This window comes from Mauremys reevesii, linkage group 6, assembly GCF_016161935.1.
Source record: "Mauremys reevesii isolate NIE-2019 linkage group 6, ASM1616193v1, whole genome shotgun sequence".
NCBI classification, from domain to species: domain Eukaryota; kingdom Metazoa; phylum Chordata; order Testudines; family Geoemydidae; genus Mauremys; species Mauremys reevesii.
Window position 1 is genome coordinate 122,101,289 of NC_052628.1, and position 26,935 is coordinate 122,128,223.

The window sequence follows — 26,935 nt, forward strand, 5'->3', positions numbered from 1 at the left end:
TCAAAGAAAGCAGAAAATAGTCTATATAAAGCTTTAGCAGCCTTTTGTTCAATGCATTCTTGATTGCTCTTCATTCTATTTGAATGAAAAGACCCATGGCCTTGTAATCCTCAAAGCCAGACTTCAAGAAAGTGGAATTAACACACTTTCAGATTCCTTGGTCATTCGAAGAATTATTTTAGCGCTCAGAGCTGTAGTGATTACAGCTTTCATGAAAATCCATAAAAAGTGCCCCAGCACAAATGTTCTATCTCCTACAAATAGCTAATGCTTAAGTATTCCGGTCCTGGCTGTGCTGTCAGCACACATCACACTGTCACTGCTTGTGCAGCAGCTTCTCAGTTCAGCCTGCTGCTGACGGGGAAAGTGCGTGTGATTTAACTGAGACAAATTACGTTCTTGTGTAAATAGTCGTTTGACATGTTAATTAAAGATTGAAATTCAAACAAATTAAAGGGATCTTAATATTTCTCTGCTTGCCTTAGAGCCTGGCTTCACATGGAAAACCTTTCTACTTCAGGGTTCAGACACGTCTGTTTCATGCTCATGTTCTCTGACTAGAAGGCATGAAATAGCAACCTGCCACATCCTTTATTAAAGGTCATTTTTCTATGAATTTGTTGATGCTTTGTAAAAATAACTTGTGACTTAAAACATATGATTGCTGGCTCCTGCCTTTCATGGGTTCCTGCGGGGTCAATGGTGTCTGCAGCGCAAACGCAGGTACCGATCGTTGTTAGCTCTGGCCTCTTGGTTTTAGGAAGATTGTCCTTTGTATTCTTTGAACACAAAACACATTTCACATTTTAGTAAACTGCCAGAGATGCTAAATATGGCTGTGATTTAAAGGGGATGAGATGCTTGTAGTTCTGATCCAGCAAGAGTCAGGAGGGTATTAATAGGCTGCACCCAGCTATATGCTATGTGATCTTTGACAGGGAGAGTTTTTTTAATGTAGAATTCCACCCCGGAGCAAAATTCTCTTACAAAGACACACTTTCAATATAGGCACTGAAGATTCCCTGTATCTCACTATGTGCAAGCACTAATGATGTGGAACGACACTTTTCTCATACACTTAAGATGCTGTAGAAGAGCTAGTCAGATAACAACTGTTTTCTAGGCATTGTTGCTGTTACAAAGGTGGGAGTATAGTCTGAAATCCATGGCTGTGAATTATCTGGAACTGTGTAGTTTAGATGCATTAGCAGACTTCAATATGATTTTCTGCGGGTTTATTTGCATCTTTAATGTATAAGTTAACATTGGAAAAGCTTCTGCCCAGCAGTGAAGTTGTTCAAAATGAATAATCAGAAGTATTGTTTTTAACAATTAACTCTTAATCCATTTTCTTTTTGTATGGAAGAAAATTGGATTATGCAGTTAAGGTGGTGGTGATAGCAGGTCTTTGTTGCTCTATTAAAAATCATTTTTCTTTAGTGAAATCCAAAATTATGACTGGGCTTTGGAGGATTAAATTTTTATCAGTAAATGTTGATAAGCATTGATTTCAGCACATGCGCACACACATTTCCATGAATAACCATTAAAATTTACAGATAGGCAAAGTCAGAAAAACGTTGCTTGAGCATTTGAGAGTTTGATGTCAGGATATTTATGCTCTCTGTTTTGATGCATTGTTAATAACTTGTGTTTTACAATTAGAAAGCTTTAATTTTTTGAATCTCAGCATCCCCTGTCATTAAATAATTGTCTGACCGGCCCTGCCCCCGTAATGTTCTGCAGCTGAGAAAAATGCTTTGAAATAAACATCCATTTAAAATAAATGTTTACAGATAATAAATAAAATGGAATTCTGCGACGCCTGATGGTGATTCATGTGGGTTCATGATGGTGTTTTACGTGTCCATGGATTCCAAGGCCAGAGGGCATCGTTGAGATCGGTTAGTCCAGTGGTTCTCCACCAGGGCTCCGGGGCCCCCTGGAGGGCTGCGAGCAGGTTTCAGGGGTCCACCAAGCAGGGCCAGTGTTGGACTCGCTGGGGCCCAGAGCAGAAAGCTGGGGCCCTGCTGTGTGGGGCTGAAGCCCGGGGACCCGAGACCTGCCATCTGGGATTGAAGTCGAAGCTTGAGCAACTTAGCTTTGTTGGGGGCACCTGTGGTGGTGGGGCCCCAGGCAGTTGCTACCCCCTAATGCCAGTCCTGGCTTTCATATGCAGAAAACTAGTTGTTGTGGCACAGGTGGGCCGTGGAGTTTTTATAGCATGTGCGTTGGGGCGGGGGGGGGGGGGGGGCTCAAAGAAAAAGGTTGAGAAACCCCGAGTTAGTCTGGCCTCCTGTATAACACAGGCCAGAGACCTGCCCCACAATCGTTCCCAGAGCAGATCTTCTAGAAAAATATCCCATCTTGATTTACAACTTGCCGGTCATGGAGAATCCACCATCACCATGGGCAAATTCTTCCAGCGGTTAATTACTCTCACTGGTAGGTCGTCTTCTTGGAGAGGCCAGGTTAACCTTTCCCAAATGAGTAACTCTACAGGGCTCTTCTGTTGTGGCGGTGTTTGCTATTGGTGATTCCTGCTCAGGGTATTGTGGTCTTTACCAAGTACTCGAGATCTGTTTGGTCTAGTAGGAAAGTGAATGTCCGGCTTTGAACACGATGGCTACTGCTGCTGCACGGGAGCTGGTTCTGCAGAGCTTGCAGGCGGCTTCTTGGGGCCTCCTGTTTGACCTTTCCCTTTTCCAGATACATCTGGTCCAACAGAGGTGGGGCCCACAGCTGCAGTTAAACTCTTGAATCCCAGGCAGGGCAGAGGAGACTCATCCTCGCCGCTGTCCAGGACACTGCTCTCCCTGCAGTACACGTAGCTTTAGATCGGACCCTTGGCAAGCTGGGAGCAGGATGTGTTGGTGGCAATATGGACATTTTAAAGGCATGGGCAGTAAAATGCACAGATCAGAATACTTCCCCCGCAAGCCGTCTTTGTAGTCAGGCAGGAGAGGCTTTCGGTGGGAGACGAGTCTTTTCATTTCCAAAAACTCTTCCCCAATGTGCTCTTGCTTTTCACTGCAGTAGAGCTGACTTGTTGTTGTCCATGTACTACAGGAAAAGTCAAATTTAAAGGCTGCCAGCTCTCTTAAATTTGGAAGAGCTGATGCACACTGTGTACTCCCACACTGCGAATGCTCCGGTCGCCGGGGATGCCCTTTGCAAGAAGCCTCGCCAGTGGGTCCTGTAAGACACGTGCTGTATTCGACAGTACTGTTTGCCCTAGTCAGACTTCTCTGGAGAGGTTTTTTTCCCTCTAAAATGAATTTCTCAGAAGGACTTCAGGGAAGACTTTGACGGGCAGAAATGGGTGTCATGTGTCCAACTCTCATTGGCTTTGCAGGGGGCGCAAGGTGCCAAATTCCCATTTGAGCCTTAAAAGCTCTCCCTTTGAACGACTGCTGCATGAGGTTGGTCTGCTGTATTCCCCTAGGACGGAAATAGCGTAACCATCCTGGTCTGTCCCAGATCTCATCTCTTGAGTATAATGGTGGCCCTCATGGAAAACAGCAGCCATCAATTTGGTCTGGGAATGTTCTGCAGTGTTGGAGGCAGGGATGGGCTTTGTGTATTTGAGTACTTCAACTGCTGTTTCCTAGTTTAAAGAAATACTATTGTAATGCTGCTGCTTAGTAGTCATGCATGTAACTGGTAGACTGTATCTTGGCAGTGTGGCCCAGTGGATAGAAACTGGACTGGGTTCTGACCCTGGCTCCGCTGCTGTGGGGGGACCTGGGACAAGACACTGTCCTTCCCTGTGCCTCCATTTCCCCAGCTGTAAAATGCAGTTAATGATAAGTGACTGCCTTTGTAGAGTGCTTGGAGAGCTCTGGATGGAAAGCGCTATGTGGAAGCGAGGTGTTGTAACATTAGGGGTGTGATTCACCACTGTTACTGCAGGTCCATGGCGGCGTTAACTCCCGGATTATACTCTGCTGAAACTGGACTAGCCCAGTAGACGCCCAGGCCCATTATTTATATCAGCATTACTATTTTCCTGTGTAGTGTTGGCATGTTTTTCAGTAGTGATCCGACAAATAAAACAGACACATTGGCATCCATCCGACGTAGCTGCCTAAATGCCTCTCTTTACATCTTTCTGTGATCATGAAGACCTCTCTGTTTCTGTGACTGCGTATGGGTGCTGCCATGTGTGAAAATGACATTGGGAATAATGGTGAACTCCGATACAACCAGACCCATTTGAAGTGCTGCTCATCAAAGTGCTGCATAGTTCCTGTGATCTGGTCGGCACTTATCTCCCCTCCAGTATTTTTATCATCAGCTGGGCAGTAGGAGAAATCATTTGTCAGGTGGCTATCTTTACTTCATGCAAAATATTGATGACAGAGACCTGGGTCTGTTTCATGTCAGTTACCTAAAAGAGAAATAAATATGGAAGCCTTTAAACGGCTTGCTGTCTGCAGCAACGTTTTCACCTGTGTTTAATGCTATGCAGTTGTTCAATAGATAGGTATCGTCAGCGGTCAGCCTAACACAATTATTTTCTCTCTTTGCTACAGAATTTCAAAGGCAAGAAAGCGTGAAGTCCCAGCAGAAAGGCATTCAGCTCTATGACACGCCCTATGAACCAGAAGGCAATGGTGTGGAGTCGGACACTGACAGCCTGGTGAGCCAGCGCTTGCGAGAGAGCAAGCTGCCACAGGATGACGACAGGCCCGCGGATGAATACGATCAGCCCTGGGAGTGGAACAAAGTCACAATCCCAGCCTTGGCAGGTAGGAATCCTGGAGCTGGTCCACACCATTGTGTCTCCTGCAGGTGCAGCACTCATGCCCAGAGTGAGGAGGGCTCAGTGTCCTGAATTTTTTTGTCCATTTTTAAGGGCTTTTTAAAGAAAAAGTTACGTCATTTTGAGATTTTTTTTTCCTTCCATCAATATAAGAAACAATACACTTGTCAGAATTCCAGCATAGATCTTGCAAAGAAAGTCCACGATGGGTCCGGTCTCTGGTATAATCGTCTCAGATGCTCGAGGTGAATAACCCATTGCACTTACTGCAGCACTGTGGAACTGCTGAGAAGTATTGTTCCTTAAGATACACCTCAGATGGCTCCATAAAGCTCGCTACTTAGATGTGCATGGCAAGCAGAAAAGCTCATTGTATTAAAACAACTTTTCAGTAGTTGTTACAGTGAATAAATGTATTCATTTGAGTCAAGCCTGCTGATGTGCACATGAGTAACCTGCATAGCTTGGTCTTAAATTCACCTCCTTGCACTATTACATTAGCCCACCTCAAAACTCACCGTTCGCAAAACCATTGTATCCAGACAGTCACTTCTGTACGTCCATCTCCCGTGCTCCAGGCGTGGTGTCCACGTAGAGCCAGTGGCGGTATTCTGCTTCAGACAGGCAAACTGCCTCCATCTCACCGCTCGCAGGGTGTGGGGTGGGCCGGAATGATGCTTTAATCTGCTATGCTAAGGTCTCTGGAGCCTCCACATCCAAAAGGAAAGATGGTGGAGGGTTCTGAGTCAGGGAGTAATTAATGCTTGAAGATCTGACTCATTTAAGGAAGCTTTTACTGTTCTGGAATAAGGTGAGTTTCCAGCACCTGTTCTGAGCATCATAATACCGGCTATAGCATGCTAATTCTCTAGAATAATATATAGCCATAAAACTCCTATGTTTTCTGTTGAGGTTAAATGGACACAGTGGAGCTGGACTAGGAATTGGGGGGCTGACAAGGTAGTGATTTTTTCATGGCCATACCTACTGTGGTGGGAATTATCAGGTGCCTCTGTTACTTAGTCATTCATGTGCTTTCTTCAAGCGGGCAGGGTACAGTCTTTGAATAAATGCTGCGAGTTTTGTGATGCAGTTTCTTTTTGGGAGAGCTGTTGCAAACATGAAGAATTTCTGCTCTTTGCTAATTAGTGCCCATTCTTGAGGCAGAGTGGCTCCCTGAGGACTTGCCATTGGCGCTGGAGCTGAGAGTTCTGAGAAGAGCGGCTTGCCTGCTCGCTGTGGGTGACCACCTCTTTGAGAAGCGGGGTGAAAACAAAATAAGTTACACTTAAAAAACTCTCCTCCCCATGAGTGACTTTTCCTCCAATGGGAAATGCCCCTGCAAAGCACCAATCTCTGCTCAGCAGAATGGCAACAATATTCTAGTTTAGGGTAGGAGTTGAAATATGCAGTGAGAAAACGATTGTTCTGCTATTTGACCAAGCTAACAGCAGAATACGGAGCGAGAGGGTGATGTTGAGCTAAATTTGTTAATAGTTGCTTAATGTATGAAAAGAGAGAACCACTTCTCGCACATCTTATACAGAAACAAATATGGTTTTTTAAAGCAAAGGAGGCGCGAGGAGCATTTGTTCCCTCTTTCTGTGACTGTACAATTCGCCACTTGAGTTACGTGATCTTTGCATCAGCCGTTTGGAAAGACTGGTTAGCAGATCAAACCCTAGTACGCGTACATGCGTCTCCATCTTCTCTTCCTTTCTAGAGGTGAATTTTCTCACTTAGCCCCATGGTCATGACCTGTCCCAAAGGTTTTCTAAAATGGAACTGAAAATGCACCAAGAGACTTGGTGCTTCGCCCAATGGGGCATTTGAAATAGTGGCATCTGGTGTATCTGTTTATCTATGGAGGTTTGCATTCAGCCTTCCTCTTGTGTGAAACTGTTGCATACATGTGAATGCAAACTCACATGATCAAGCATTGGTGTTACCAGGGTGCAAGCATCTCCATTTTTATTTCGTGTTTGAATAACACACCAGTGATCAAGGAAAACTTGATTCAGCTGGGAACAATCCTGAGAGAGGGATGACCAAATAGTTGTACTTTGGGAAAGCTTTTGAAGTACCTGACAACAGGAGTTCCTTGACTGTACTAAGGCTCTAAAATAAACCTGGTCTTTGTAAGGGAATCTTTGCTTTATATGAACTGCCTAGTAAGAATACATTGATGTAGGTTTCCAAATTAACGGCAATATTCTGCCAACGCTCTGGGGTGTAGCTGATCAGGTGTAGCTCTATTAGCTTCAGTTGCACAGTACATGGCAATAGGTGCTTTCAGGATCTAAACCTATAATTGGCATTCCCTGCAATCTGTGCTATTTCTGTCACGTTGTGAGGCTGCTCAGCAGTGCGCTTGGTATGCTGACTCGCTCCTTTTCTTTTGGCATGTTTGTTTGGCGGCTGGGCAGGAGGGTGTTGGGTTTGTGAACAGGCTCTCCAGTCTCTCCGGTAACCTTGACCATCAGTGTAATTCCCTGGATGGCTAGGCGAGAGCAGTCACTTGTTTAAATTCCCAGGATGCCGTAAAAGATTAGTAGCATTTGGCTTTTGGTGAGTATCAGCCACAGAGAGCAGATCCTAAGGGTCTGATTTCACAGAGCTGCAGCCTGCGCTGCTCGTGAAGTGAAATGACATAGCGTCTCAATAGGAACAGAAGGATGTTGTGGGTTTAATCAGCCTTACGGGCCACCTTGGCTCCAGTCAGCAGGGGTCTTGCATGTCAGCCATTTCCACGTCCGTTCCTACCAGACTGTAAAACTCACACTCCAGTCGAGGTAATGAACGGCACAGTCTGTCCAGAATTGCATCACCAGGTGGGTTCTGCAATGTGCTTGCTATTCACATTGCAGAGCCAGCCAGGGCGTGGAATGCAGTTCGACCCGAGAGCGCCATTCTCTGCTCTGCAGGAGGAGGAAGACCATTCAGCTGGGCACTAGTAAGCGCTAGATTAATTTTAAAGAAGCAGCTGATAATCTCCCATATCACCTCCACCAAGTGACTCAATCTTGGGGAAGTTTTTCTGTGGCTTAATAGACATTCAGCCTCCAGGGGCTGTTACTTGAGTACCATACCTTTCCCTAAAAAGATCATTACTACCCTTCTTCCATGTGTAACAGGATGGTGGAAGGGTACGTCAGACATCGTGGAGAAGCACGTGGCATGAGCTGTCCTGCCCCATAGCATAGCGCCGTTTGGCTGTCTGGGATTGTCAGTGCCAGGTTAGGTGGGCAGACACCACCTTTCTGCCTCTTTGCCGCCTTTCTGTGTTTTGTTGTTTTTTCTATTTGATATGGTTTTTTCAAGCCTAATGACTGGCTGTAATGTACACCCTCACTTGTAGTGTACACCCTCGGAAATGTGTGTGCATCCGCCTGTCTCGATCACACCCACCCAAACAAGCTGCTCCTACAGTGCGTTAGTTCTTCTGTCGCAGGGAGTGGGGAGGAGAGGAACTACTGTTTCCCCCTCGTTGGCATGGCTGTTGGAGAGCAAACCGGGTTGTGTTCTGGTGCGTATGCTAGAATAGAACTGTCAGAACAATTCTGCTGGCAGGCTCTAGCCCAAGGGTGAGATAAGAGGCATAAACACTTCCTGATTTTTACAGGCCAGATTGTGTGTTGCTGGGGTGGAGTTGGGAATTTTTTAACTTGTCAATAGACTAATTTAGATCAGAGTCATTGAGAGCAAATAAATGAGTAGCCAGTGAGTTGCTTGGTTGTTTGTAGTGGCTTCTTCATTATTGCACTTTAAGGAATGTCCTGGACTAGGGCAAGCTTTTTATTTAGGGCCTGATCCAAAGCCCTTTTGAAATCTCTAGGAGTCTTTCCATTGATGTCAGTGGGTTGTGCCTTTGGCCCTGGTTTCATTGAACTCTACGTTGTTGTTATTGGTATTGCAGTAGCACCTTGTGGCTCCAGTAATGGACCCTTCTGATCCTCTATCATGAGCAACAGGCTGCTTAAAACATAAGCAAAGCAAAGCCAGTACCTAGGTCCCGCCTAACTAAAGACCTGCTGATGCAGACACTGTAAATCCCAACCATTTGGTAGACTCTACATACGCCTGTTTGTTGCGTTCAATATTTTCATCTGTATTATCATCGTAGAACGAGACCGTAAGCTCCTGGGGCAGGGACCATCTTTGTGTTCTTTGTTCATACAGCACCTGGCAGAAATGGGTTGTTTCCACTTGGCCTGATAAAACACTTGCAGGATTTTGTGATGCCAACAGACTGGCTGGCTTCAGGATACTTGCTGGGATCTGGACTCTCTGCCTGCGTTATTGAATGGCAGGTGTATTGGTTTTATTGCACTGTAGGTGAGCGGTGGGCACATTTCCATAACAGACAGAGTAGGTGCTGCATTACTCACGAAGAGGTGTTAAAGATTAACTAGGAAAAAGCAGACAGCAAATCAGTGAGTTGTCGTGCAGCTTCCTGACGCTCTAGAGACTCATTGTTCTGCTGTTACTGCTCACAATGTGCACAGGGGTAAGGGCCCGTCTAGACACTTCAAAGCGCTGCCACGGGAGCGCTTTGCAGTGTGTGTGTGTGGTCACACGCAAGCGCAGGGAGCGAGCTCTCCCAGTGCTCCTAGTAATCCACTCCACGAGGGGAACAGCTCCCAGGGCTCCCAGCGCTCGGAGCCTGTCCACACTAGCGCTTTGAAGCGCCCAAACTTGCCAAGCTCAGGGGGGTGATGTTTCACCCACCTGAGCCAGCAGGTTAGAGCTCTATAAAATGTAAGTGGAGACGAGCCCTCAGTTGGTTCCAGGCAGTTACCCAGACATACCCCCTCAGTACGGGAGTGGCAGGGAGTTGGCGCAATCTTGCCCCACTGAGCTGGTGCGTCGGTTCACCCAACGCGGTCAGCACTCGCGGGGCTTGATCTACTCCTGCTGGTGCAAAAGGTGGGTGGCGTTTGCACCACAGACCCCACCCTTAGGAGTCCGGCTGGGTGGAGAGGGCAGTTCTAATTATCATTTGGGAGTCTCTCCTCAGTGCTTCTGGAGGGCCGTGCCTCAGCATGTTGTCCAGCCAGGCCCACACTTGGGTCGGTGCTGGCCTGCTGTGGGCCTCTGGTGGAGAAAGTACTCCAGGTGCTTGGAGCTGCAGCCGCTCCTCTCTTGGCAGACTTGACTCGCTGGAGCCCTGTGCCCTGGGTTACACCGGTGGCAGTTAATCCAAGGGTGAGCGAGGACCGGAGTATAGAGGAGTCGGCTGAGCGAGGATCACCAGGGTGACACATTTCCGTGTGTCAGCGTTCATTTAGCTAGGAGACTTCGGATGAAGTTCTTCAGGGCAACGCAGGAGCTTAGCAGAGATGAAAGCTGAGTAGCAAAATTCCATGGACATAAATTTTTAAGGCCAAATGGAATCATCCACTCTGACCTTCTGCCTTACCCAAGCCGTAGGCAGGGCTGCACATGCTCCTCTGCCTGTGTGTTGTGTTGTCTGTGCTAAAGTCCTTTCTAAAGAAAGGAAGTGCTATGCTGGTGTGTTAAAAAAAATAAGGTGTAAGTGTCAAGTAAATGACAGATACATTTACATAACCAACATTTAAAGACGGGATTCTTTGGGACATTTATCATTTTCTGTAATACTTGTGCAACACAGTGCACACGTTTCTCATTGTGCGTTAAGTTCTTGTCATTCCTCACATCATAGTTTTGATCATTTTCCAACCACAAAGAATAATATCAGTTATTGTGAGCTTCCCACACAAGGGTGCTGTTTGTGTCCTGCCCAAACACTGTTTTTCTTTGAGGCCGTATGTGAACTGTTAAAACAGAGACTTCATTGTTTGTCCAACTCTGAGAATGCAAATCAAATACTTACTGTGTGAGTGTACAAACCGCACCACTTCCATGTAAAGTGAGATTACACCTGAGTACACTTGGACAAACTGAAACTTTTTTGAACTAGGAGTACAAAATACCTAGAAATACAGGTTTCAGAGTAGCAGCCGTGTTAGTCTGTATCCGCAAAAAGAACAGGTGTACTTGTGGCACCTTAGATAATAACAAATTTATTGGAGCATAAGCTTTCGTGGGCTACAGGCCACTTCATCGGATGCATCTTACTGAATAGTCTGTGCATCTGATGAAGTGGGCTGTAGCCCATGAAAGCTTATGCTCCAATAAATTTGTTAGTCTCTAAGGTGCCACAAGTACTAGAAAAGACACTATCCCTGGCTTTATTAAAAAATAATCTTGAATTTACGTGTGTGTGTCAAACTAGAGAGTGCTCTTTATAGTCTATGCATATAGTATAAGATCAATGACTTATATTTGACCAAAACAATAAATAGTTGGTCTCCTTAACATATTACCTCTTTCCCCTCAGGTCTCTCTCACAACTCATGAGGAGTCTGGTTCTTGAGTAATAATGATGCTTTTAATGCACTCTTCGGAGCCCTCTGATATTGTATTTACTGTTTGAACCTTGAATTTTTTTTTTAAAAACCCCACAGCGTTTTTTAAAAAACCACAGCTTTTGTTTTGTACCAATTATTTCTTTGTTCTGGAATGTGTTAGATTAAGATTAATTTTTAATTTGCTGCATGTGGCTGTAATTAATTCCGTCATTACTATTTTGGGTTTTATGATTTGTCTAAATGTAAATATTCTTTTAAGGGATTACAACAGTTATCTTTTATGAAGATCCACTAAATTAAAAATATTGCCAGTTTAAAATTACACCCTACAAAAAGAAATGTAATTTAAATGTATTATGATAGGAACCAACAAAAGATTCAAATCTATCAGCACCTTTACTTGTGAATTATAGTGTTCTGAATGGGAGTTTTTATTTAAGGTGAATGAGATTTCTGTAATTATACTCGTCAGTCACTGCCACTTGCTGCCTTTAAAATATAGGGTTATGATTATTTGTTGCTCAGTATTGTCACTGAGTGTAGCTTCAAGCTGTTGTCTAACATGGTTTCATTATATTGTACCAGGTTTAATTTCTGTGAAGAATCAATATTTATATAGGTGAACTATAAACAGGAGCTCTCAACTGTAACTCTGTAGGGTTGTCCCGTAGGGTAACTATTCTGTCCACTACATGGGATAGAAAATCTCCTTCAGGCACTCACTCCTTCACAGAGGGTAAGTCCAGAAGGCATTGTGATCATTGTCGCTCTTGGGGGCTAGGGCCCATCTTTTTGTTCTGCACTGGTACAGCACCTGGCACTGTTGGGTCCCGGTCCATGTTTGGGGCTTCAAGGCTCTATGGGCGTATAAATAATATGAATAGGCTGCCCTCCTGCACAACACGGGCCATAGAACTCGCCCGAATGTTTGAACTAGGGCACTTCCTGAATTACCGAAGCCTGCACGGCTGTCTAATGGAACGTGGGATTTTGTTTCGTGTTAAGCAGTGGCTAGTTTCCTAAGAGGTAAATAGAGCCTTGCACTGACTAGTACTCAAAGTTCAGGCTTTGGGCCTGATCCAGCTGCTGTTGCACAACTGCCATTGGAGTCCAGGCAGGTCTTGCGGGATCCTCATTTCTAGGCCTCCCTATTTTGACTAATCCTCCAAACGCAAGCTGCAAACACTCCAGTGGTGTGAACTCAGTAAATGCTGGGCCTTCCTGGTAGGTGGTTTTGATCTGTGGAGTAACTGAGATTTGGAAAATAAAACAAGAAGCTGCAAGACATGCAGCGAATTATCACCCACTCAGTTCCTGCTCAAGAAAACATCTGATCCTCTACTGCAGATAGATTTACACCTGAAATGGTATGGGCAAAGTCTGCTCTCTAGATTCACTGACTACAACTGTCAGATCTCTTCCTGTAGCCAGAGATTTGCCAGCCCGAAGGAGTGTCTGGTTGGCTGGTGTTTGTGCGGCGCTTAGCTGCCGACTCTGGCTGAGGGCCAGCGTGCCATAGCACAGCCCCCAGGGTTGCCTCATGGAATCTTGCAGGAGTAGGTGCTTCTGTCACGGAGGACAGGTCCATCAATGGCTAGTAGCCAGGATGGACAGGGATGCAACCCCATGTTCTGGGTGTCTCTGGCTTGTGACTGCCAGATGCTAGGACTGGGCAAAAGAGGGGAGGGGTAGCTCAGTGGTTTGAGCATGGGTCTGCTAAACCCAGGGTTGTGAGTTCAATCCTTGAGGGAGCCATTTAGGGAACTGGGATTAAAAAAAACTGTTTGGGGATTTGTCCTGCTTTGAGCAGGGGGTTGGACTAGATGATCTCGTGAGGTCCCTTCCAACCCTGATATTCCATGACAGGGGATGGATCACTCAATTATTGCCTGTTCCATTCACTCCCTCTGGGGCACCTGGCACTGGCCAATGTCGGCAGACAGGATACTGGGTAGATGGACCTGTGGTCTGACCTAGTATGGCCGTTCTGAGTCAATGTCCCATCGAGTCCTTACAGAGCCAGCCTGGACAGGGTGTGGTTAGAATGCTCGGGGGATAATGATGGAAATGGAACTGCTGTGTAATTACTCCTGTGTGTCGCCCGGGTTAGTGGATGTTGTCGGTCTGAACGTATTGGGTTAGTTTAATAGGGGGCTGTCAGGAAGAGAAAGGAAACAGTGACTCCGAATGAACCACCCCACAGCAAATGGCCAGGGGCCATTGCCTCTGAGGAGTCTGGCTGGACCTGGGGCTGAGTCCGGGGAGCTAGTGTGAACAATCGGGGCCCAACACCTGGGACCTGAGCAGAACAAAGGAACTCGATCTCTAGGCTGAGAGGATCTCTTCCTCCCTCCCAAAGGTGGTTGGGTAGCTGTTCAGGGAAAGCAGGCTGAAACAGGCTCCTGCTGGGGTGTCTGAGGGAAGCTAAGCCTGTGTAGGCTACCATCAGGGCCTGGTCAGATGGACACCTATGCAGGCTGCATGTGGTTTAAAATCCTTCCCTCTAATGCTTTGCTTCTACTGCTGAATAAGCAATATGTTGGTTTAAGGCAGCTGGCTGGTCACTCTATTCACAGCTGGTCACAGACTCCATCCCCCAGGGAAGATCCATAGGTTCAGAACCTAGTTGGACCTACTGGATAAGCACTGTTGATCTGCAGGGTGCTGTAGCCTCGGGCCCAGGCTAAGAGTGGTGAATTGCAACCCTTCCCCCCTCCATCTACAGGAGAGGGGAAAGCATGAGCCCCAGTACCTGAAGGTGTGCTCAGACAAACCAGAGAGGTGACAGGTGCAACTAGCCTGGAACAGTGACTTGCAAATGATTTTTTTTAAATCTATTTCTGCTTTTTTGTTGCTGCTATATGCAGCACAAAGAAGGCTGCAGAACAGAAATTCAGACTTTCAACCAGCTCTAGCTGGGAAGCTTGTACTGCCGATATAACACTGTCCTCGGGAGCCAAAAAATCTTACTGCGTTATAGGTGAAACTGCATTATATCGAACTTGCTTTGATCCGCCGGAGTGGGCAGCCCCGCTCTGGAGCGCTGCTTTACCGTGTTATATCCAAATTCGTGTTATATCGGGGTAGAGGTGTAATATGTAAATGGTTGGGCTCAGATCAGCAATTGTGATTCGTACCAAATATACATCTGGCATGCTATGTATCCTAGTAAGCTGAATTCTGGCTGTGCTGGGTCATGCTGATTCCTGTCCTGTCAATTAAATGGTGACTAAGCTGGTCATCCAGGCTGGCTTTAACAACGCGTCATAGATGCAAAGCTGCAGGGTGTGTACAAACCATTCCAAACTCTCCATGTTAGTCACTGCAAATTTATGCCATGGTAATACCATTGCCCTGGAACACTAGCTGGGTGTTTAGCATCTGGCACCGACCAAGCATGTCCAGGAACATTCTTGATATGACTGTTTCCCTATGGTTGCTGTCGAAATTCTCAGCAGGTAACCACTGATCTTAATTTACAATCATTGCCTATTCCAAACCCTTGGAAAGACTGGTTTGTGTTGCACTGGGTCCCCAGATCTGCTGAGAATCAATAATTCATGATCTTCAGCAGAGAAAGAAAAATCCTCTTTCAGAGGTGAGTGAGCAGCTCTCTGGCAAATATGGGGCCCTAGGACATCAATTGTTATTGCACTTGAGGTGTGCTTTTTAATTAAGCTTTTTAATCCATTTTGTTGCCAGAAGAAAATAAAAAATGTGAGCTGAATGTAAACCAGTGCAGTGCGGTCATCCTGAATCTGCAGGCAGGCAACTCCAGTGCCTCTGCTGCTGCTCAACCTGTTGTCCTTCAACAGCAGCATGTGCCTGTCAAGACTGGACAGTTTTGCAGCTGCTATTCAGAAAGCTGTCGGCGGCAGTGAAACATGACAGCTTCACGCTGCTGCTGCTGTTTGAGAAATCTCTCCGCAGCAGAGTCAGCACTCCCATTTTTTTATGGGGAAGATGACCCAGGACCTTAGAGCAGGGAATGTAGATATTAAAGCCTCTGTGACCACATCTGTGCGCTCTTCCTTGGAGGACCACAGCTATCAATATGTGGGGTTGGATAAAAATTATGACTGTGTGATGCTCCCTAATAAGCCTCTTAAGTGTAGTTTTTATGAACACTTATTTCAGTGTGTTTTCTGTTACTGATGTTGCAATGCCATGAGAAATCACAGGCTTCCAGAACTGACACTCTGCTTTGGTTGGACCACCACGTGAGAAACTGGCGAATAAAGTTTTTGGTTTTGTCACTCATTTTACCCCATTATTTCAAGACAGAAGCGTCTTGCCAAACACTGCCAGGCTGCATTTTTAAATTATTGCTGATCAGTCAGTGCATTTGATGTATTCATGTAACTATGTACTGTCTGTGTTTTTGCCTGGATCGTTGTCCAAGCAATTCCAGAGGACTGGGTTCTTGCATCTTCTCTGACCTGATTTATGTTTGAATCACATCCCTAAAACAAGCGAAAATAAGTCTCTTCAGTATAATGCAAATTGCTCCACACTGAGCACTTAAATGTGATGGAGATGCAAGTCAGATGTTGAAAACAAGCACTGTTGATGGTTGTCTAACAACTGGACTAATGCAGTATTTTAGGACTGTAATGTGAACTATCAGAAAGGCTCCATATTATGTTAAGCATCTTAGATAAACCACTAAATCCCATGTCAGAGATGCATATTTATCCTCATTCTAAAGCATAAAGCCCTCTAAAATGCTGCAGTTCTGGTCACCATGGTTAGAATTCTTTCATCAGTAGATTCTGAAAAGGTAACTGTTGTCTCTTACAAATCTCTTGCAGCCCAGTTTAACGGGAATGAGAAAAGGCAATCTTCTCCTTCACCTTCAAGTGACAGGCGTCGACAGCTCCGAGCGCCAGGAGGTGGCTTCAAACCCATCAAGCATGGCAGCCCGGAATTCTGTGGGATCCTGGGAGAGAGAGTAGATCCAACTGTGCCACTGGAAAAACAAATGTGAGTTAACATGGAAAACGCGGTGTGTGCAGAGCTCTGTATCTGCCTAAGTGAGTGGCAGGCAGCTGGAAGGAATGAGGCCTGTTAACATTCCGGTCCTGTTGTCCCCTGTACTTCCCGGAGTTTCATGTTGTTACAAACCCCTAAGCATGCACACAAAGAACAAGGGAGGATGTGAGAATGTCACCACCCTGAGGATCACTTCAGGTTATCTCTAATTGTTGTACAGTGTGTAAATATTATGCTGATAGGTGCCGGGGAGGGGAACAATAGACGTCTGTCTGAATGATGCTCAGGAGCTGTAATCATCATGACCTGTGTGAATTGTAAGTGGCTCATTTTTGTGTTTAAATTTTTATCTGTGTCAATCACGTTTATTCTTGTATTTCAAGCCTATCAAAGCCCTGCTGTAAAGTCTCTCTAATTGAAGATCTTGTTTATCTAGAAAGTAGCCATACAGTTTCAGATATTCATCCCCTTCCCCCTATCGGTGAGAACAGTCTCTGGGTTCACCTGGCTGGACCTGTTACAAAACCAGTATAAGGAGAGGTCATCAGAACAAGGGTGGTGATCAGCTCTGGGTTTATTTGCTCCACACCTGCTCCTAGGGAAGAGTCTCCAGAATATGTGTCTCCCTCTCCCCTACGGGGGTGCCTCTTGGGTTTCCTGTGCTTCCATGTCACCCAGCGGATGCTGCATGTGTGGTTACAAGTGGTAGTGTGATCTGGTACCAGACCTATTGCTGCAGATACAGCTTAGCCAAGTGGCAGCACGTTCTGCAAGTGGGGTTTGCACCTCAAGTTCTCCAATGGGCAATATTCCCAGCCACACAGTCATGCTCCCCCTTTGGCATCACCCAAAACTTTCAAGTAGCTACGCGTTGAAAATGCAGAAATCTCTAATCTAGGAAACTGCAACTGTCAAGGCTCAGTCAACACCTCTACTATAACCCCCTGGCTTTTACAGGACTACTGTGTTGGCTATAAAAATGCACTCTGGGTAATAGCCATAAACTACCATCATTTTCATATGCCAGAGTTTGATTAGAATCAGGTAAGTAGTTTGGACTCTTTAAAGAGTTTAGTAGGGTGGGGATGGTGGTGTAACTCAGAACATTTGGTGGGCGAATAAAATGGGACATGATCTGAGGTCAAGATTTAGTGGATAATTTGAAATGCAACAACTGTGTTAGAATAGAAAGTAAAAACCAGAGTTCTGGCTGTTTTTCTATCTTCAATTCATCGGTTGATGTTCAGATATTTACACCAGACTCTTGGTTCATCAACTTGACATGAAATCCAAGACTGAATCCCTGCAAAGGAGCAGCTTCTGACTTGGGAATACAGTAGCACTTTGCTAATTTGCACCAGTAACTGGGAGACCCTTTGCAACTTTCTGGATTTTGTGAACCGGCAAATGTAAAGGTCTGAAGCTGTGAGGTGTTGAGAAATGTCAGTTACCATAACTGCATCTCCAGGATCAAGCCTGAAATGAACAAATCATTTTTAAAAAGCAACAGTAACGTGTCACAAAATAGGTGAGCAGGTAGTTCATTTTTACAAAATATGCTGAAGTACATCCTGAGATATGAGCGTAAATGATTGGTTTAAATTAAGTCTTAGTAATATGACACCTTTCTGCAGCATCTGCTACTAAATCTTTGCTGAGAAGCAGAGAGAGACAGGGTTTGTGTGTGTGTGTGCAGATTATAAAGTGAGTGGATTAGTGCAGGGTATGTTGGCAAGACACGAATGTCAGCTCCAGCTCAGTATCAGGAAATTACTTTTAGATGCCTGGTGTTGAGGGAAAAACAAACCTCTAAGCACATGTACCTGGCAAGTCAGAGACCTGAAGAAGTTGAGTGGAACTGCTCCACTTCCCCCATATACAAGGCAAAAAATGAAGATGACGATGTCTCTTCTGTACTTCCTGCCTCTCGCTGGAGATGAGATCTCCCCGCCCCTGTAAATGAGGTCCTTTGCAGCTACTCTAGTCCTCCAGTGCCCAGCTCAGAACTGAGAGTAATGTAATGCTGCATAGCAGGTGAACTGCAATGCATGGGCATGACAGGATGAGTAAGTGATGCAACTACCTGGTCCTCAGTGGCGCTATAGCTGCTTACACCAGGGCTGAATTTGGCCCTCACTCTAAGGGCGTGTCTGCATGTGGTAGTGGTCCCCAATTAACTCCCTGGCTGGATGCTGTTATTCCAGAACTAGAGTTTCTTGCTCCTGTTTAGCTAATAGCCATTTAGCTAAGTTAATCAGGAACAACGCCGTGTGTAGACAAGCAGATTCAGTTGTGCAAAGTGGAAAGACCGCATTAAGGGCCTGATCTTACTGCACATTGCAATCAACGGGACTCTCCGTATTGACTTCACTGGGAGCTGGGACAGGCCCTACTTGGGTAGAAAAACATGATCACATTTTAATGATGTGTACAAGTTTTTAGTGCAGGGGTTGGCAGCCTTTCAGAAATGATGTGCTGAGTCTTCATTTATTCACTCAAGTATCAGAGGGGAGCCGTGTTAGGCTGGATCTGTAAAAGCAGCAAAGAGTCCTGTGGCACCTTCTAGACTAACAGACGTATTGGAGCATGAGCTTTCGTGGGCGAACACCTTGACGTGCATCTGACGAAGTGGGTATTCACCCACGAAAGCTCATTTATTCACTCTAATTTAAGGTTTCGAGTGCTGGTAATACATTTTTAACGTTTTTAGGTGGTCTCTTTCTATAAATCTATAATATATAACTAAACTATTTGTATGTAAAATAAATAAGGTTTTTAAATGTTTAAGAAGCTTCATTTAAAATTAAATTAAAATGCAGAGCCCCCCGGACCAATGGCCAGAACCCAGGCAGTGTGAGCGCCACTGAAAATCAGCTCGCGTGCCATAGGTTGCCTACCGCTGTTTGTGTTTTGCCATAGATTTTTGCTGGGTCTCTTATTAGCATCCTTATGAGACCTGGACCTCTAGAGCATCTTCTGTTTTACATGTTTACGCAAGCCTACTTGCTGAGGCTATTTCACTGCTTCTTGGCCATGTTGATGGCAGCTGAGTCTTGATGTGTGTGTGTGTGTGTGTGTGTGAGAGAGAGAGACATTTGAACAATAGGCAGCCCCAGTGCAAACAAAATGACCCTATCCATTGAGATTCTAACGCTGCCTAAGGACACGTTGCCTTGCTAAAGCCTATAGTTGCCTTTTGGAAATCTCTGAAGTATGGAGTGTCTAGTTTTATATGGCTATGCTATGCAAAGTAATACACTCCTATATACCAGTAACGAGTCACTGACTCCCCAAAGCCACGTTAGCAATATTTATCTCTGATACAGAAAGGTAATCGCCATCAGCCGTTGTCCCATGTCTCCTCAGACTGCTGTTTTCACCCATCACATTTTAAAGCCCAAATTCCGTGTTGCAACCCACACATGAAGCAGTGGCACAAGCATTGCTCGCTTGTGCACACACTCTGTCTTGCACACTCACACGCGTCTAATGCAGCTGCCCTGGGCCAGGAGGCATGCATTAAGCCCTCTGGGTGTAGCTGAAGTGTGTTGCTTTCAATCTCAAGTTAATGGGCATTTCCCTGTTGTTGGCGTAGATGTTTTGTTTGAGGATTAATAATTTTTGGGGGGAAGAATGGCAATGGTATATTTTTTCAGATCACCCTTCTCAATTCTACTGTTCTGTCGCTTTGTGAAATCTGATCATTTTAGTGTTTTCTCCCGTGCTCAGATCACTTCATCCATTTGATAACGCTTCTTTCAATTTGGTTCTCAGAACCCGATCAGGATAACCTCTAAAATTCTTACTAAGAAATCTCCCCTACCGGTAAATATCTGATGGGGAAAAAGCCTTGTCAGCTAACTTTCATACTCATTTCTCAATACTTCTCATGCCTTCATTTCACAGTTAGTAGAGAGCAGAATAAAGACCCTGAAGAGCCTATGTCCTAATCCCTCCATCAGTTGAGATATTCCATTTCTGGTGGAGACTCTGGATGTAACAAGAGAGGGTGACGTGATGAATATTTAATACTAGCACCGAGATTTGTTTAGGGCCTTGCACCAGATTTCACTAGCAGGATTTTCCATAGGGCTAACATTACCACACAGATGTTGAGGAGCATAATGGATTGTCCTCCAGGGAATCTCTCTGGCAATGACTTTGTTCAGTGGTAGTGAGTGCAGCGCCCTTCTCAGAGGAAGTTATTGGGGAAGTAAATTTAAAACAAATAAAAGGAAATGCTTTTCCACACAGCATGCATCAATTCATGGCGTTCAAGGCCAGTAATATTTGTAGTTATGTTTGCTAAGGGTGGTGGGGGGAATCAAATTTTCTGCATCGGGGTGTCAGCTGTGCACTGCAGGAGTAAGGAAGAGATTCTCTCCATGCATGTACATCATTGCACCCCTGACCAGGCATATCATGTGTCTGGTGAAAGGCGTGAGGTCTGTTTTTCCTCTAACGCCTTAGCTTGTGCATTATGAGACTAGTACAGTCTGATCCTGTATGGCAAATCCTAGGGAAACCAAGCCTCCATAACCTTTAATTTGCAGACATGCTTGCAGATGAGGAAGGGCTAATTCCCCGCCCCGCCCCATGATATAATTGACAAGCTTTCAGAATGCCTGACCCCTTCGTCTCTCCTTAAAGGAACTAGCCCAATAGACTTATCCAGAGGGTTAAATAAAAACATTCTGCATTGTTCGCAGGTGTATTTAGAAAGAGTGGCCTTTGGTTTAGCTGTTCTGTTAAGGACACAGGCACACCTATTTCTCATTTCTCTTATTCTTTCATGCTTTCTCATACTTCATATATAGCATTTCTCATGTATAGCAATCCTGATGTTCCCTTTTTGTCCAGTTTTTATCCCCCAGTTAGATGTATACAGTTGTTTAATTTCAACTATTTAAACTACGGATATGCTCCCTTCTGTGGGAGGCAGGAAGCCTGTGTGGGTTGGAGACCAGAGATTTTCACAGTTCTCTCCTATCATATGATTATGACAGATATACCATCGTTTTCTGACTGTGTCCTCAGATTGTTACCAAACATTGCTTGGGAAGGTTCATATAGACTCTGCTAGTATATACATCCTGATTTACGTTTCAGCCTTCGGTGACACTCCCGTGCAAGCATCATCTTAAATTGTAACTTGCAGTGTTGTTTTGGCCAGCTTGATCCCAGGATATTGGAGAGACAGGGTGTGTGAGGTAACATCTTTTATTGGACAACTTCTGTTGGTGAGGGAGACCAGCTTTCAAGCTGACATGGAGCTCTGTCCTTTTTCCCGAACAGAAGCTGGTCCGATAAAAGATATTACTTCACTCCCCCTGTCTCTCTCAAATTGTAATGACAGCCTTCTAGAACGTAACCAATGTTACCACTGATTCCAATTAAAGCATTTATGCAGCGAAATGTTCTGTGAGTTAAATACTTGTTTACTGATGTCTTAATTGCTTTTCCTTTTTCCTAGATGGTATCATGGCGCAATCAGTCGGACAGATGCAGAAAACCTGTTACGGTTGTGTAAAGAATGTAGCTACCTTGTGAGGAATAGTCAAACAAGCAAGCATGACTATTCTCTTTCCTTAAAGTAAGTACAGTTCAGTAAAACAAAAACTTATAAACAAGGCTTCCTTTGGTGCAGTAGAATTCAGTCACTTTTGTGGCACTAGTAAAGGCTGGATAATGTACCCAAAGGAACTGTAGAATATGGACGGTCAGCTTGTGTTGTGTCTAGTGACAGTTCTGGGGTGTTAAGGGATTTTTATTCTTTGCTTGGTGCGCTCCTTACAAAATACACTTGATCTTTTCCAGCGTCTGATTAAAACATTCGTGCGCGTTCTGTTTTGTTTCAGCTTTTTACTAGACACCCATTTCTTGCTTGTTTTCCTTTTTCACCAAGACTGTCTTTCTGGCTGGAAAGGTACAGTTGGGGGAAGCTGGTGTGTAGGATGTAGTGCTATGAGTGAGAGATTGGAGGAAATTCGTAGCAGTTAACGGGACACAGTCAAGGCCCAGGGAACGCCAAAATTAAGTAATTATCTTTGTTCTGGTCTCTTCCATACTTCCACTTAATGATTCTTCCCTTCCTGGCTTGGGTCACTCAGAGCATGCTTATGTTGTGCATATCAGCTCATCATACGCTCACCTGGCTCTAGCGTTCATGCCACTATTCCAGCAGCTAAGGAAATGCTGTACTAGCCAAAGTCACAACCTAACCCTCTGTGCCTGCGTACGGCCGGAGGAAGCCCCTCCATGGGCTACGCCAACCTTGGTTCGGGGCATACAGGCGTAAGGAGGCTTATTTACACCCTCCCTGGAACGGGTGCGGTGGGAAACGGGTCTGTGTAAACGACTAAGCCTCTGTTGGAGGATATGTCAGCACTGCAGGGAGACCCCCCCGCGCAGGGCCGGCCCCAGGGGTTTTGCCGAACCAAGCGGCGGGGGGGGGGGGAAAAAAAGCCGCAATCGGCGGCAGCTCCACCGCGCCACTTTCTTCTTCGGCGGCAGGTCCTTCCCACCGAGAAGGACCAAGGGACCTGCCGCCGAAGAGCCGGACCTGCCTCCCCAAGCACCTGCCTGCTGAGCTGGTGCCTGGAGCCGGCCCTGCCCCCGCGGCTGGCCTATGCCAGCTGACTCAGGCTCGCGGCACTTGGGCGAGGGGCTGTTTAACTGTGCTATAGGTGTTCAGGTTCTGGCTGCAGCCTGGCCTCTGGGACCCTCCCACCGCTCAGGGTCCCAGAGCCCAGGCTCCAGACCAACCTGGTCTCTAGCCTCAAACAGTCCCTTAGCCCAAGCCCCAGAAGCCCGGGGCAGCCACAGGGGTCTCACTGCAGTGTAGACACACCCCGATTTGTGATCTTCCTAGGGCAAGTCCTGGGATGGTGCAACAGGCCCATTCCTACTCCATGTGTAGGTGCCCTGCCCTCCCCGCCCCCAGAGTGTTACAAAGGCTCCACACTTGTATGTGGATCTGGCAGTTAGCCCATTTCAAACCTCCTACCCTTAAAGCTACAGGCCACATACTCAGCATAGTCCACTGACTTCATGTTCTCAGGTTTGGTTGTATTCTCCCATTGCCTTCAGCAGATGTGTGCCAATGTGCACAGGCTGAGGGTCTGCCCTACGGGTTAAAACTACGCCGTTCAGGAATTTTAAAATCCAAATTCCTCTCTGTATGTGTGTCAACACACCTTTCACACACAAGCTTGTACTGTGGCTTTGTGCTGTCGTGTGCAGAGACCCACCAAGAACAGCTGGAATGCAGTTTCTGTGTAGATCAGTGGTTCTCAAACTGGGGCCGCCACTTGTTCAGGGAAAGCCCCTGGCGGGCTGGGCCGATTTGTTTACCTGCCGCGACCACAGGTTCTACGGATCGCGGCTCCAGGCCAGTGGGGAATGCAGGAAGGGTGGCCGGCATGTCCCTCGGACCATTGCAAGATCCAATGCCGGGAAGTTCAGCAGCCCCCATTGGCCTGGAGCCGCGAACTGTGGCCAGTGGGAGCTGTGATCGGCCGAACCTGTGGACTCGGCACATAAACAAACCGGCCCAGCCCACCAGGGGCTTTCCCTTAACAAGCAGCAGCCCTAGTTTGAGAATCACTGGTGTAGATGATGTCCTCCTCTGATCCTCACCTGTTTTCTGTGAGTTGTCAGCTGTAACAATTCCTCTGGTTCTCTGAGAACCTTGGAATGAATGACACCTGGCTCTGCTGATTTAAGTACATTTAAATTATACATTTAATACGTTTTAAAGCTCGAAGGGAACACCAGGATCATCTAGTCTGTTTTCCTGTATGACACAGGACAGAGAATTTCAGCCCAATGATTTGTGGTCGAACTAGAGCATATCTTTTAGAAAGACAGCTAATCCTGTGTTAGCCTCCAGATGATGGAGAATCCACCACGTCCCCTGGGAAACTGTTCCAGAGGTTAATTACCCTCGCTGTTAACATTTTGCATTTTTATTTACGGTTTGAATTTTGCTGACTGAACTTCCCAGCATTGGATCTTGCTATGCCTTTGTGTGCTACGTTAATGAGCTGACTGTTACCAGTAACTCCCTGTGTGGGTATTTAGTCTGTGTTTTAAATCGCCTTTTAACCTACTCTTTGATAAACTAAATAGCGCAAGTTCCTTTAATCTGTCATGATAAGGTACGTTTTCCAGACCACAGATCATTTTTGTCGCTATTCTCCAAACCCTTCCCAACATGGTTTTAAAGTGTGGACCCCAAATCTAGACACAGAATACAGCAATGGTCTCACTAGCGCAATATACAGTGTAGTGAGGTATACCACCTCCCTAGTCCTTCACAATAACGTTGGGCTGAGAATTGGCCCCTTCTAGACATACCCTGACTAGTTGATAGTTCCCCATTAACAGTTGCATTTTGAGGCTGATCAGTTTAACCCTTGTAAATCCCTTTCATCTGAGTCATGCTGATTTTTTAGCTAGTTCGCCCTTTTCAAGGAGGATGTTGTGTGGTGCTAAGTCAGCTGTCCCAGGATATTCCCTCAGCACGGTCCCCGTTGTCAGCCACACTTGTACGCATCTCAGAGAACAATAACACATTCTTTTAACAGAACCGTGTTTTCCAGGAACCCACATTGGTGGTGGTGAATTATATTTTCATCCTTTCAACTCTTTGGCGATGATCCTGTAGCTGCCATTCCATGACTTCGCCTGATATTGGCTCCTGGGCAAACAGGCCTATAGGTTATGGCTACACAGCAATAGAAAACCCATGGCTGGCAGGGCTCACAGGGCTCAGGCTAAGGGGCTGTTTAATTGCAGTATAGACATTCAGGCTCGGGCTGGAGCCCTGGCTCTCTGATCCTGCCAGGTGAGGGAGGTCCCAGAGCTTGCACTGCCTCTGAACCCAAATGTCTACACTGCAATTAAACAGCCCTGTGAGCCCCAGTCAGCTGGCAGGGGCCAGCCGCGGGTGTCTACATGGAATGTAAGCATACCCATGCCTACCTGGTTCGTACCATTTGCCCTTTCTAAATACTGGCAAAGCACTAACGTTCTCCCAGGCCTCTGGAATATCTCCAGTTCTCCAAGAGTAACATCAGTGCTCTGGAATGCGCCTTTACAATTCTTGGGTGCAACAAAATTGGTTTTAAAAATGTTTGTCTTTAGCAGACAAGGTTTTAACATCCTCCTTGGCTACTGTTGGACTGGAAGGTATTTCATCATCGTTATATGGTGACACTGCATCATCCAGCTTCTTCCCAAATACAGAACTATTTATTGAACACTGCTTCTGCCTTGTCCTCATTGTTGTCACTTTCCACATCTCCAGCTGGGAGTGGACCTGTTCATTTGAATGGGTTCCTTTTCTTCCTGATACATTTCGAAACATTCCTTCTTTTTGTCCTTAGCCCTGTTGGCCATGGGAAAGTTTGATACCTTTTAGCTTCTGAAATAAATCGCCTGCATTCCTTTAACATCTGATTCCTATTCGCTGCCAGCTGCCTCCTTGTTTTTCCATTTATTAATATATTCTTTCATTATACTGTATTGCTGCTTTCCTATCCCCTCCTAACGAAGAGGGCTCTTTAACCAAAATAGCCCTTTGGCCGCTGAGGAACTGTCTCCCTTTTGGGCCTGAAGTAAGATGTTCTTCTGGACCATTCCCAGGGATTAGTCACGTGTCTGTCTAATTATTTCCTCCCAATGAGTTTTTCCCATAATTATTTTTCGCTTTGAAAATTGACCCTTTTCAAGTGCCAAACATATATTGCTGTCTGGTTTAATTCTGTTTTGCCCCAAACAAATATAACCAGGTCATAATGATCACTTGCACCTAGGCAGCCCACTAGCTTCAAGTTCAGTGAGTAATCTCCTACCTGCCTCATTAACTTCATTGCTGCTCCTTCCCAGATCCTCATTAACGTTTATCTTGCCGTGCCGCCTGCTTCCTTCATTCTTTTTTGTTGGAGAATGAAACAAAGTGCATGTGTTCTGAGTATTTTGCTCTTTTCCATCTCTATTATTGAACTTCCTCTGTATTTGGCAGTAGCTCTGTATTTCCCTTTAGTATTTGTTGTTGTCCCTGATGCAGGTTTTAAAACCTCACACTAACTCTGCGTTTTTACTTTGGTCATTTTTACCTTCATTTTGCAGCTTTCCTTCAGTTTTACTCCTACTGAGCTTCACTGCAATTGCACGCTCATCTTTTGGAGTTCTGTTTTGTGTAATGTTTGTGTGGATATCCTGTGCGCCTTCCAGTTCCTACTTTCCAATAAATACCTGAGTAGTTTAGAATCCCTGGGGAGTATGAGCCCTGGTGACTTTGTTGCTCTGTGTTCCTGGAACAGCTGGTGGTTTTTCACATGGGTTTGGTGTGTAGCATGCATCTAGCGTAACTGCCTTGTCTTCCTTATCTAATGCTGCCAGTAGACTTTTGCCGTTACTCTTAGACCCTGATCCAGTATTGCAAACCACATGGCCACCCCATGCACCCACCTAGAGCCTGATTGCAGGGCCCACCTGTGTGGCTCTTAGTGCAGCTGTCTGGACTCTGAGGCTGATGTAAAGAAGATGAAATACTAGACCCCATTGGTTTTCCTCCCTCGTTATCTCCTGTATAGATTCTAACATTTTATACCCGGGGTGCTCACAGAAGGGTGGAAGTGCTAGGCTGCTAAAACCCAGTCCCAGGCACCTTCTCCCTTGAACGGTGTGGGCCCCAATCCTGTATACACTTACACATGCAAGTAACGTAACTCACAGTTATGGTCCCACGGAGGGTTACTCCTGTGAGTAAAGTTAGTCA

The 26,935-nt window shown here is 45.7% G+C and overlaps 1 protein-coding gene across 1 annotated transcript in view; it reads left to right on the plus strand.

Moving 5' to 3' along the window:
• Positions 1-26,935, plus strand: part of SHB (SH2 domain containing adaptor protein B) — a 139,527-nt gene that overhangs the window by 81,682 nt on the left and 30,910 nt on the right. The window contains 3 exon segments of the mRNA XM_039545616.1: positions 4,536-4,751; positions 15,969-16,140; positions 21,623-21,742. Of these exon segments, the coding sequence (XP_039401550.1) occupies positions 4,536-4,751; positions 15,969-16,140; positions 21,623-21,742 (508 nt within the window).